Genomic DNA, 13039 nt, shown 5'->3' with positions numbered 1-13039 from the left:
ATGGAAACATATATTTTTAGTTAGATATATTGATAGGGTTTTTTTTTTTATAATTTTTAGCGTTTGAATTTTTCATTTAAGTCGATTAGTTTGCATGTTATTTCACTTTAAAGTTTTAATTTTTTTTACTTATATATATGTATAAAACGGGTAGACTTGTAATACAGGTAGTTAATTGCAGCGGTTATGATGGCTCGTAAAGACACATATTAGATAAGATAAGATATTTGCTGGTCAATGTTAAATGGATCATTCTGTATATAAGGAAATAACAGATCATGTAGCTTTTGGAATAATCCACCAATTTTTTAAAATTAAACACTATCTAAAGATTTGCAAAATTATTTTTTTCAACTTGATTTTTGAAAATGTTCCGGAAGGTCTGACACTTTTATATATATCTTAAATTAAAGCTAATGTAATATACTTTAATTTGAAAAAAAAAAATTTGACCTCTGGACTTGTCTTCATGGCGAAAATGGCTACCGAATGCTTTTTTCGTGTGAAAATTCTCGATTTTATTATTTATATTATATTTAACTTTATAATGCTATAACTTATTGAAAAGTTTATGGATCCACACAATTTTTTTATGACAAATAATATTTTTTAATAATCCCTTTTTCATTCGACATACTTTATTTTAATCAAAATATTAATAAGGAACTAGCAGATCATGTAGCTTTTGGAATAATACACCAATTTTTTTTAAATTAAACACAATCTAAAGATTTGCATCGAAGCGTTTTTAATCACTGTCAGATATCATTATACTTGATTCAACTATGCCACGTCACCACTGAGCCACGACCCCCCTGTGCTGGAGTTTTTTAATATTAATTTATTTTATTATAATTTTCATAACTTTTTCACAGTGACAAGATCAGCAATTTTTCATGGTACATACAATAGAAGATTTTAATATCCCATACATGTAACGTTTGCGAATTAATAAGTGGAATTATCAAAATAGTGTGCTTGTTGATTATTTATTATCAAGTGTAATAACCATAGATCTTATAAACATGGATAGGGCATTCATAATTGAGGTACTTGTGTTTTCGTTGACATGAATTGATATGAATGTAAGGCCGTTTGTTTATATTTTAATTGTAATAAGCACATAAGATACTATTTTCTAATTTTTTAATAAGTTATAAATTATAACTTTTATATTATTATAAAATAAATAACTCATACTAATTAGTTATTACTAACTATTAAATAATAAAAAGTAAAATTTTATCATGTAATAATGCAAACAAATAGCCTCAATTTATTATCACCATAATGTTCACTGATAACGCATCAATGTCTTATCCATGTTTATAAGATCTATGGTAATAACATAGACTATTTTTATATAGCTATGATAATGACATATTATTATCATAGCTCTTGTTAACAAGTTAAATAATGTGCACATGGTTGTAGCTACAAGTTATTTATTTATTAAAAAAAGAATATAATATTTATATATACATAGTAAGTATTATTATAAAACATATAGTAGTTTGAATATTATGAGTCGCGCAACGAAAAGAGTGATTTTAAAATAACTACAAAAGTTAGGCAACTTTTTTTCATAAATTGAAAGTATATTGAAAAGCATTTTTAATTATATATTTTATGAGTTATACTCTTCAATGCCTTTTTTTTTAATTAAGCTTAATGATAATTAAGTTTCATCTTTTCTCATAGTTTTTTTTTAAAAAACGTTAAATTTTCATTGAGTGTTATTTTTTCTCGTATTAAAGCCTATCTTTTTACAAAAATATCACTAGATGTAAAATCAGGTCCGTTTCACTGCCTTATCCTGAATTATAAATTTTATTCAAGAGTTAACAGTATACTACTGAATATATTTTTTTTTCAGACTAGGTAATGTGATTATTTATTTATTAAAAAAAAAACAATTCTATTAACTTCAAATTTTGGGATGAGATTCATAGAGTTCAGTAATTTATATTATAAGAAAAAAAAATGATAATTTTTTTAATATTGAATCTCAATTCCATGTAATAATTTCATTTAATTTTAATTAAATAATTTTTAACCTGTACTTATTGACTGTTGAATCAACTTAGTAATGATGTTCTCTTAGTGTATAATTTACATTATACGTCTTTTATTTAATCATATCTCTTGGGCTGGATTAAGACTTCAATAGGTATATAAGTTACTCGATAGCATATATTGTATAAGCAATATTTTTAATATGTATTATTTAAAAAATAAACAATGTTATTGTAAAATTTACTCTTAATAAATCAATTATAAATTTAAAGCTCCAAAATTTATAATTTTATTTGTAAAAATTTATTTGTTCCAAATATAGTTTAGCTAATGTTCTATAGATCATGTGGCTACTCATGGTATTTACAATCTTATAAAGTATTTTAATAATTTTTTTTATTTTTAAGGTATTCTAAATACTTTAAAAATATTATAATAATAATTTTTTATGGTGTTTAAAATTTGTTAATAGATAATTAATAAAATGGCAAAATCAAGTTCTACAAGTAAAGCTCCTCGAACCCAAGGGTTTAATAGGTCTAGTCACAGTATGAATCCAGAAAGAAAAACTGATAATTTAAAAGGTGTTGCAAAAGTTAGGACTAAAGCAACTATTAAAAGACTTCAAATGTATAGAAATTTTAAAGCAAAACGTGATAGAAAAGGCAAAATAATTCAAGCTGCACCATTTCAAGGTTGGTTGCCATGTGGTACCCAAGCTCGTGTTGAACCAAATCGTAAATGGTTTGATAACACTAGAGTTATTGGACAAAATGCCCTACAGAAGTTTCAAGAAGAACTTGGTAAAGCTGTACGTAATCCATATGATATAATCATGAAGCCAACTGGTTTACCAATTACACTATTAAATGAAAAAAAGAAACACGATCGTGTTCATATTCTTGAAACTGAAAGTTTTGAAAGCGTATTTGGCTCTAAAAAAACCCGTAAACGTCCAAATTTGATTGTAAGAGATGAACAACATTTATCTGACACAGTAAATACTATTAATGAGTCTTATTCAGATGATAAAGATTTGGACTTAGTTCGTGAAGATACAGGAGAAAAAAAGGCACCTCGTGATTGGATAATGGCTGCTGGGCAAAGTAGACGTATATGGAATGAGTTATACAAAGTAATTGACTCATCAGATGTAATTATAATGGTTCTTGATGTCAGAGATCCTCCTGGTACACGTTGTGCTCATATTGAAAATTTTTTGAAAAAAGAAAAACCGCACAAACATTTGATATTTGTATTAAATAAAGTTGATCTCGTACCAGTATGGGTTACTCAAAGATGGGTAGCTGTACTTAGTTCAGAATATCCTACTATAGCATTTCATGCATCCTTAACACATCCATTTGGGAAAGGTGCTGTAATTAATTTACTACGACAGTTTACAAAATTGCATTCAGAGAGAAAACAAATTAGTGTTGGTTTTATTGGATACCCAAATGTAGGAAAAAGTTCAGTTATTAATGCTCTGCGTTCAAAAAAGGTTTGCAAAGTTGCTCCTATTGCTGGTGAAACCAAAGTATGGCAATATATTACATTGATGAAACGAATATTTCTTATTGACTGCCCAGGAGTAGTTTATGATGCAACTAATACAGAAACTGATACTGAAAAAGTATTGAAGGGTGTTGTTAGAGTAGAACTTGTACCAGATCCAGTTCAATACATATCTTCATTAATGGAAAGAGTCAAAGATGAACATTTATCTAAAACATATGGAATTGTTAGTTGGGATGACGGTGAAGATTTTCTATCACAATTGGGTACTAAAACAGGTAAATTATTAAAGGGTGGAGAAGCTGATATAACCCTTTGTGCTAGAATGGTTCTAAATGATTGGCAGAGAGGGAAAATTCCTTATTATAAAGTACCTCCTGGTTTTGAAATACCATTATCTACCAATGAAAAGGAACATGAACCTATCACTAAAAGAGCAGATTTAAATGTTGTTGAGGAAAATGATTCTGAAGAAGAAGCTGAAAATATTGCTAATTTACCAAATCAAGAAGATGAAAATGCAACATCAACAGATAGTGATGAGGAAGAAGAAAGAAAAAATGAAAAACAAGTCAAATTGCTAGAAGCTCGTGAAGCATATATGAACAGTTTAACAAGCAAACAAAAGAGAAGTTTAATGTTACGAAATAAAAGGAAGAAAGTTGGAAGTGATTTTTATGAAGTTACAAATGTTAAAAATCGTAATAGAGATAGAAAAATACTTAAGAGCTAATATAAAAATATACTTTTTTAAACTATTTTTAATTCAAAATTTGTTTTTATTTCTAGAGGATTTTGCAAAAGTTATTCTAGGTAAAATATTTGTTCATAAATTTTTTTATCATTTATTTCCTATATAAAAACTAACAAAATTTTTTTATGTATCGCTGGTGAGTACACCAGGATTGTAATTAGAGAAAGGTAGTATAGGTTTTTTTAACTATTTATATAATGTATATATAATATAATGACCTTATATTTATAGATCTGTCCTTCTTTTATTAATTGCATTGCAAGATAAATGCTAAAAATAGAATAATATTCTACAGTGCTGAAAGACTGCTATGTGATGTAGTCCGTAATTTTTAAAGTGATATTATAAAATAATATTAGTATTTCTATATTATACATTTTTTTATAGTATTTTGAAACATGGTAAAATCCATATAACGGATTAGGTAAACTAACCTTTAGTTAGAATGTAATAAAATAGGGGCTATAGATCCTTATTTCTTGACTTTATAACTAACAGGTTTTGTTTTTGAAAAATAATATAAGACCATTGTCTTGAAGTTGATTTCTTAAAGAGGATACATTACCAAAAGGTTTTTCTTATTTTAACCATATATTAAACAAGTTTTAATTTGAAATAATTTAGAATGGTATCAGCTTTTTGTTAGATTTCAAAATAGATTAATTTTACTAAAAACTATGATTTTTTGTTTTAATGAAATATTTTAATTTTAATAAATCTCAGAAATTGTCATTTCGGACAATTGAAGTAAAATGTATTAGTTTGAAAGTCTATTTAAAGAAGTCAGGTGTTTTTAAATATTATTAAAAAATGTGATAATATAGTGTTAATTGAGATTATTATAAAATATGTTTCCAAATTTCAATTTAGAAACAAAACAAATTTGTACACGATTTTTAATCTCGCACAGTAGTACTAAGGTTAATGGTTGAAGTATTAACAATAAAAATATCGCAATAATCCTTATAGTTTTCAAAAAGGTATTTCAATACATAGTAAAAACAAGACGTCAACAATGACTGTTTTATAATAACTGTAATTTTTTGGGACATTTCCTTATAGTACCGGGTATGAAGGGAATTTTACAAAATTATTGCACTGATAGTTTTAACTAGATATGTTATGTGATCTTTTGACATATTGTTGATCAAAATCGGTCTAATAAGAGCGAGAGTAATAGTATATATAGTAAATAAAAAAACACGATTAATTAAAACCAATAGGTTCTCAGCTACGCAACGAAGTTAAACAATTTGTTTATTTTGGAAACCAATGAATTTCTTATCACTTGTAGATTCAAATATAATAAATATAATAAGTTATTTGGCATGTTAATCAATGCGCGGGTTAATATAAAGAACTATATATTTTATTGTTTTAAAATCTATTATTTGACACAGGTGTTAGCTTGAGGCTGGTATTAATCATTTTTTCTGCTGTCTCTTGTATGAAAAATAATACATTTTATGTCTCGAGCTAAAATAAGTCAATATGGTTAAAATAAAATATATTTTATATACGTTGATACTGTTTATAATAGTGATATTTAATGTAAAAGCAAAATCACCGACAGGAATTTATTTGGATAATGGTGTACAAACAGTCAAACAAGATCTCATGACTATCGAAGAACGCAATGAAGTCGAAAAAGAGATACTTAATATGTTCGGCGTTCCAAAAAAACCAAGGAAGTCACCTAAAAACTTAGAAGGATCAGCTCCACAATTTTTATTTGATGTTTACAGATCTATTCAACAAGATGGTTCTTTAAACAGAAAAACTAGAAGTGTTTCAGATATTGGCCTTTATGATGATCGTACTGTTCAAGATAGTGATGTCATTTTAACTTTATATTTGTCAACTCATTGTAAGTATTTACATTAGCTCTTTTCTGTATATTAAGATTGGGTTTTTCATGATTTCTTGTACATTCATGGATAAATAATATAGATTTTATTAAATAATTAATTTTTGCATATTACTGAATTTTATTTATTTAATCTATTTCTAAGTTTAGTAAGAGTTTAAATATATATGTATATATATATCTTTAGCACCAATAAGTAATGTGAGGCATGAACACGGCAAAAGAATTCTATTTGAATTAAATGACATACCTACTGAAGAAACACACATTGTGACTTCAGCAGAAATCCATTTATATCAATCTGGTAACTTTTCTGATGGAAAAATATTTGCTGTGACTTTATATCAAGTTTTAATCAAAGATAATGGGTAAATAATATAATTTATGAACTATTGAATAGATTATTGTTGCCTGTGATGTAAAATTTCTAAAAATAAATTAATGATGAATTTGTATTTTAAATCCAATTATTTAAAAGATTGTAAAACACTAACAGTCAATCGGATAAAAAAAAAAAAAGTTATAAGGACAAAATTATTTGCATATTTGTAAGGATTTAAAGACAATTTATGTTTTTGTTTTTTAAACATAAAAGGATGAAAAAAAATATAACTACAGGTTATTGTAGAGTATTTTTTAAATTATTTCCTCACAAAAATTTGAGATTTTCAATAGTTTCCAAGAAAATAATTGTCTTATCCTTAATGAATTTAATAAATCACTTTGTATAATAAACTTGTTTCTAGCTTACAAAAATTTAAAATGTAACATTGTTCTACATTAACAAAATATTTTTTTTCTGGATTAATATAGGCGATTTGCCACAACCACCAGATCACTCCACCAATTTATTTTAGAGTTTATTATCCTTTGTAATATTTTTCTTTCAAATACTGCAAATCTTTGTTTGGTTGTCCATGTTTCACACACACATAGCTCTATCATGATCTTATATAATATTAAATTAGTTTTTATTGGCATTTATTTGATTGTTTTTAAATAAAGTAGCCATTCTTCTTTTAGTGATTTCTTTATAACTATTACCCAACTATCTTAAAAAATAGTACAAATATATGAGAATTGGCTTCAGCAGCCTTAATCAAAATTAATTAGAAATTATCTATTATAAATTACCTATAAGTTTTTTATCTATTATTTTTCAAAATGCGCTGAATAATGAGTACAACAAATAAATATGTCCATGCTTTATTGTTATTATATGATCATAAAACCTGAATATAATGCTATATAACCATAGTCTGGTAATATAATGGCCAGATTAAAAATAAAAACCCAGCACAGGGGGATCACGGCATAGTTGGATAAAGTATAATGATATCTGACAGTGATTAAAATCACTATCATAAAAAACGCTTTGATGCAAATCTTTAGATAGTGTTTAATTTTAAAAAATTGGTGGATTATTCCAAAAGCTACATGATCTGATATTTCCTTATTTATATCCTGATTAAGATGAAGTATGTCAAATGAAAAAGGGATATAAATATTATTTCTCAAAAAAATTGTGTTGATCCTTACACTTTTTAATAAGTTATAGCATTATAAAGTTAAAAATGTAAAATATAAAATCGAGAATTTTCACACACAAATAGCATCATAGTAAAACCAATACCTTCTCAGCTTTGCATCGAAGCTAAAACAAATATATTTTATATATATGGTAAATATTTAAAATACTCGTGAATACAAAGTCTCATGTATTATGGGGTAGGTGATAGATGATGGCTACATTATGTTGATAATGGGAGTAGTCATAATAGAACTCTATTTAGACAATATGTTCATAAGGTTATTCAATAATAGTTTAATCATTATTGTTTTATATTTTCTTCTTTTTTTGTTGTTTATTAGCAACAATTAAATGAAGCAAGCAAAATTTTATTTTTGATTGAGAAATATTAAAAATTATTTTTTATATATTAAAATAATAATTAGGTAGAAAATTATTTCAAAATAAATATATTGTATAAAAATACAAAGGTTTCATTATTCAATCAAAATGATATAGTTTCTATTATATCTGTATGGAATTTGTTGTATTATTTCTCAAGTAATGAAATATCAAATTTCCTTCATTTTATTAAATTTAATAATAAATGTATAAATTCATCAAAACATAATCAACCATTTATTATTTTCTATATTATCAAGTAATTAACTTTTGTATTATTTATTTTTTAATCTAATTTAATTTGGTCAATATAATTATTTTATTTAAAGAGAAAAAGCATTGAGATTTGTTGACACTCAAAATACAACTAGTGATTATAGTGGATGGCTTCGATTTAATGTTACTGGTGCTTTAATATCATGGACACATTATTTATATCCCAACCGAGGATTGTATGTATCAGTTCATTCATTTGATAAAGAAGGTAAGTATTAAAATTAATAATTATTGTTTGTTACTAAATGAGTTTAATTAAGGTAATGGGTTATATTTAAAATGTTAATTAATAAAATAAAAATATTTATATTTACTAAAAAAAATATTGTTTATTTCTATACAAGTAAATAAAAGAATTCATCTTGATAACTATTGTTATTTTAAAAACATTATGTTGATTTTTGGTAATAATTTTACATTTGATGACTAATTTTAACTTTTCTTATGTTTTTGAAATTTTTTAATTTTATATTTTACTGAAAAACAAATTAGAAAGGATTTACTAAATTGCAAAGTAGTTATATTATTTTTCAATTTTTTACTAGATCATGAAATAAAACCAGAAGATGTTGGTATGGTTACTTGGGCTGATAAGCATCAATTATCAGAAGCAAAAAAACCATTTATGGTAGTTTATTTAAAAGCCATAAATGGTGGTAATATAGTTGGTGGGCTTTCTTTCCAAAAACAATATAGAAGACATAGAAGAAAAACTTTTGAAAGTAGTTATAACTCAAATCCTTTTCAAAGTAAGTAAAATATAATTTTTATTAATAAGTAAAGCTTCATATACTTTGAGTTGTATTAAAAGTATATCTAATATATTCGTTTTTAATAATTCTATTTGTATTATAGTATTCATAATGTTTTGAAATATAATTGAGGTGTTGATTACATGTTTAACATACAAAATTCATTATTAGTTTTTATAAATAAGTTTTTTCTTAATTATTTATTATTTAATTTCATTAATTGATTTCAGATTTTGCAGATGGTTTTCAATCTAAAAGTTGTCAAATACAAACATTATATGTTAGTTTTAGGGATCTTGAATGGCAAGTAAGTACATAATTTTATTTACATTGTAATAGCATCTTAATAAAGTTATATTTTTAAAATAATTTTTCTTAATTTGATTGTAGTTACCTGTTAGACATTTTTTAGCTTTAAAGTTTTAACTACCGATATAAAAAATACATGATTTAGGGGAGATTTTGATTAGATCTCTAAATTTGCATGATATATTAAGAATGGTGCCTAGTTAATTCATTGCAATAGTATTTCATTATGCTCCATTGTATTACCAAGTATATATAATAGTTTTTCTCAATATTTGTTTTAAAACATGCAGGCACTAAGGAAATAGGATTTATAGACTTAATGTCATTGTCGTAGCCAGGGAGGGTAGCATCGCCATCAGCTAAGAAATTCATGCAAAACTGAATTATTTAATAAAATTGTACTTTTAAAAACATTCTTGTTAAATATAATGACCATCAAAAATATTAAAAAATTTAAATAATTTTACTAAAATTTTATTTTATAAAATCACTTTGGAAGCTTCCTTGAATTGTTGTTTTAATTCAAACAAATAAAATATTTAAGGATGATTTATAGATCAGTTTATTAAAAAATTAATAGGTATCATTTAATTATTTAAAAAAATTAAATATAAAAAATTGATTTTCATTAGAATTGAGATTTGTTCAAATGTCAAAAAAAAAATTTTTCTCAAAATGTTAGTATTTAAATTCTTAGATCTAATAAGCTTTTAAAAATAATAATTTTATCTCAAATCAACATGTGAAATATCTTAACTTTCTGTGATTTAAGTGCTCTAAAATTAAAGAAAAGCTATCTCGTTACTCCCGAGGTTTGAAAGAGTTAAACATACCAGATTTTATTACTATTTGTACTACTTAATATAACAATATATACTTTATTGTTTTTACAGGATTGGATAATTGCTCCTGATGGATATGGTGCATTTTACTGTACTGGAGAATGCAATTTTCCACTCAATGCTCACATGAATGCTACTAATCATGCAATTGTTCAGACATTAGTTCATTTAATGAGCCCACTTCAAGTACCAAAACCATGTTGTGCACCAACAAAAATGGCTCAACAAGCAGTTTTATTTTTTTTGGAGGATAATAATGTCATATTAAAAAAGTATAAAAATATGATTGTTAAGAGCTGTGGTTGCCATTAATCAGTTTTTTATAAACAATATCTTTTTCACATTAATGGCATTGACTCTAAGTTGTGTGACAAATAAATTGATACATTCAAATTGTAATATATGTAAAATTTTATAGTTTTAAAACATTGTTAAACAAAATAAGGTATAATTTTTAGATGATAAGACTATTTACTTTATATCTCTGAAAATTATTGACAGAGTAAAATTTAAAGTTAGTATAATTGAGAACATGATTTGTAAATATCCCTTTAAAAATAAATTATTTTTTATTCTGTAGGGTATAAATTGAATATTTTATATCAATATATTTATTAACTATTTGTGAATATCTAATATTTTATAACAGTAAAAATGAGGTTATTTTTTAACTGTATAATAATTATTAATTTAACTACTTACAGTAATTATTTTTTTGTTTAAATGTTTGTAGTATTAGCTGAATATTAAAACAACCACTAATTTAAGTTAAAATATAAATAATAAAATAGCAACAGCTAGTTATTTCATTGGTTTCATCCCTTATTGTGTAGTAATTGACATTTTTAATAAAGCTAATAGTGATAATATTGTCAACTAAAAATAACTATAAACAATCTGTATCATGAAATATAAAATATATATTTTTTACTTATTAGATAATTTATCAATAGTAGGCGAGCACTATTTTACAACTTTATAACTTATAATTATTCTTTTTTTAAATTGTTAAATAAAAAAACAAACCATTTTATTTATGAGGCAGCAGATTTTTATATTAATTCAGTTATTTGTTATAATTTTGTTTTTATTAAATAACAAAACTGTGTTAAAGAATTTCTATATTCATCGTAAAGGATTTTAATTTATTAATGTATAATTTAAAGTACTTTAATTATATAGAAATATCAAATGCAAACCAATAAATTAATTAAAAGTAAATATTAATTATAATATATTATTTTTTTTAAAACTTTACTATTTTCCATTATTTAAGTCAGTTATAGTTTCATTATATTATCAAGTGTATTAATGGATTAAGAAATTTTTAATTATGTATGTTTTTAATGTTGATCTTTACTAATCCGTTTAAATATACTTAATCATATAAAATTTTATCATTTTTATTTTCTTATGGTTAGGTACATTAATACATTGGTTAATAAAAGAATTATCAAAAAAATATATTAAAAGTAAGGTACTTATATGAAATATTACCATTGAAAATTTTATTTTGATCTATGTATTATTCAAATAATTATAGCGGTGGTTTGTCTTATCCATCCAAAATTATATCATTATAGTTATACTCATAGAACAAAAATCTTGGGAATGTACTTTTTTTAATCACATAATACTTAAAAACACCTCAAATTTAAATTAGCTATGAATGGTGCGGATATTGTTATCCAAAACACTTCAGAATATACTAATTTTACCAAAAATTATATGATTTTTGGTTTTAATGCTCAATAATTCCTAGAAATTCTGATTTTGGACAGTTTTTTTTTTTTATCTTAAACGGGACTGTATTTATGGGTAAACTAATCCTATATTTTTATCATGAAGACTTGTAGGTTTCATAGTTGATGTATTAATAATGGTATAAAATTAAATATAGCTAAATAATTTCATATTACATTTAGTCGTACATGCGATTATAAAAATTTTGTTTAGAATATAGATTGATAATAATTTAATATATGTATAATTTATTAAAGACCTAATAGCATAGACTATAGTCAATTTTGTCATTTAATGAACACATTACTTAAGTCTATAATGAAGCTTTATGCATTTTTAAGCTTTTTTTAAAATTGTTTTGAGTTTAAAAGTTTTGTATTTTCCATTCATAAGATCTACAGTTGAAGACGGTTTTATTATTTGATTTCTGTATTAAATTGACTTTATGAATAAAATTTAAAACTTACAAAGGCACTTTTTAGAATGTTGAATTACAAAACTTATAGTAATTCAACAGATATACATACAATGCTCTAAAATAAAATATTCTGGATCTTGATCACCGATGTCAGTTTGCTGATATATATTGAATTCAAAAACTAATTAAAAATTATATTGATTGCCTTGAAATATTAAATATAATTCCATTCAATATTCCTACAGTTATTTTACCTAATAGTTCATTATTAATACGCTTATATTAGTTTCACATGTACGCTGTTTGTTGTAAGTTTCTTAAAATACTAGTGTTATTGTGAAAAAAAGCGTGGGGACTTTGAGCCATATTTTTCGTATATTAAACGCCCGACGCATTTATCACAATAATACTAGTACTTTTCTTTCATTATTGTTGTTTAAAAAATTATTTTGAACTTTTTAGTTCGATGTGCTTTAAAATCGTGTTTTTTTTTAACTTTATTTATTTTTAACACGCATATATTAGTTCACCTGTATGTTTGTAAGTATCTTTATTTGTAACTCTACGCGCCATGCGTACTCCGTCGTCTATGTCTTTGACTACACTGTCAAAACGCATTCACCCCACTCCGCTCA

The 13039-nt window shown here is 24.4% G+C and overlaps 2 protein-coding genes across 3 annotated transcripts; both read left to right on the top strand.

Moving 5' to 3' along the window:
- Positions 1–1356: 1356 nt before the first annotated feature.
- Positions 1357–4296, top strand: LOC126897540 (nucleolar GTP-binding protein 2). 2 transcript variants are annotated; one of them, XM_050671226.1, is made up of 2 exons: positions 1357–1485; positions 2489–4296. In XM_050671226.1, the coding sequence occupies exon 2, from the start codon at positions 2501–2503 to the stop codon at positions 4262–4264; it is 1764 nt and encodes a 587-aa protein (XP_050527183.1). In that variant the 5' UTR covers positions 1357–1485; positions 2489–2500; the 3' UTR covers positions 4265–4296. The 2 variants fall into 2 exon arrangements, with proteins under 2 accessions (XP_050527183.1, XP_050527185.1); XM_050671228.1 differs by lacking the exon at positions 1357–1485 and adding an exon at positions 1864–1881.
- A 1286-nt stretch (positions 4297–5582) lies between these two features.
- LOC126897541 (protein 60A) lies at positions 5583–11500 on the top strand. The gene is made up of 6 exons (XM_050671229.1): positions 5583–6152; positions 6340–6520; positions 8394–8548; positions 8886–9089; positions 9323–9399; positions 10295–11500. The coding sequence occupies exons 1-6, from the start codon at positions 5777–5779 to the stop codon at positions 10553–10555; spliced, it is 1254 nt and encodes a 417-aa protein (XP_050527186.1). The 5' UTR covers positions 5583–5776; the 3' UTR covers positions 10556–11500.
- Positions 11501–13039: the final 1539 nt, after the last annotated feature.

Source organism: Daktulosphaira vitifoliae, unplaced genomic scaffold (genome assembly GCF_025091365.1).
Source record: "Daktulosphaira vitifoliae isolate Bord-2020 unplaced genomic scaffold, ASM2509136v1 Scaffold_2, whole genome shotgun sequence".
Lineage (NCBI taxonomy): Eukaryota > Metazoa > Arthropoda > Insecta > Hemiptera > Phylloxeridae > Daktulosphaira > Daktulosphaira vitifoliae.
This window is presented reverse-complemented; position numbering and strand designations above follow the sequence as displayed.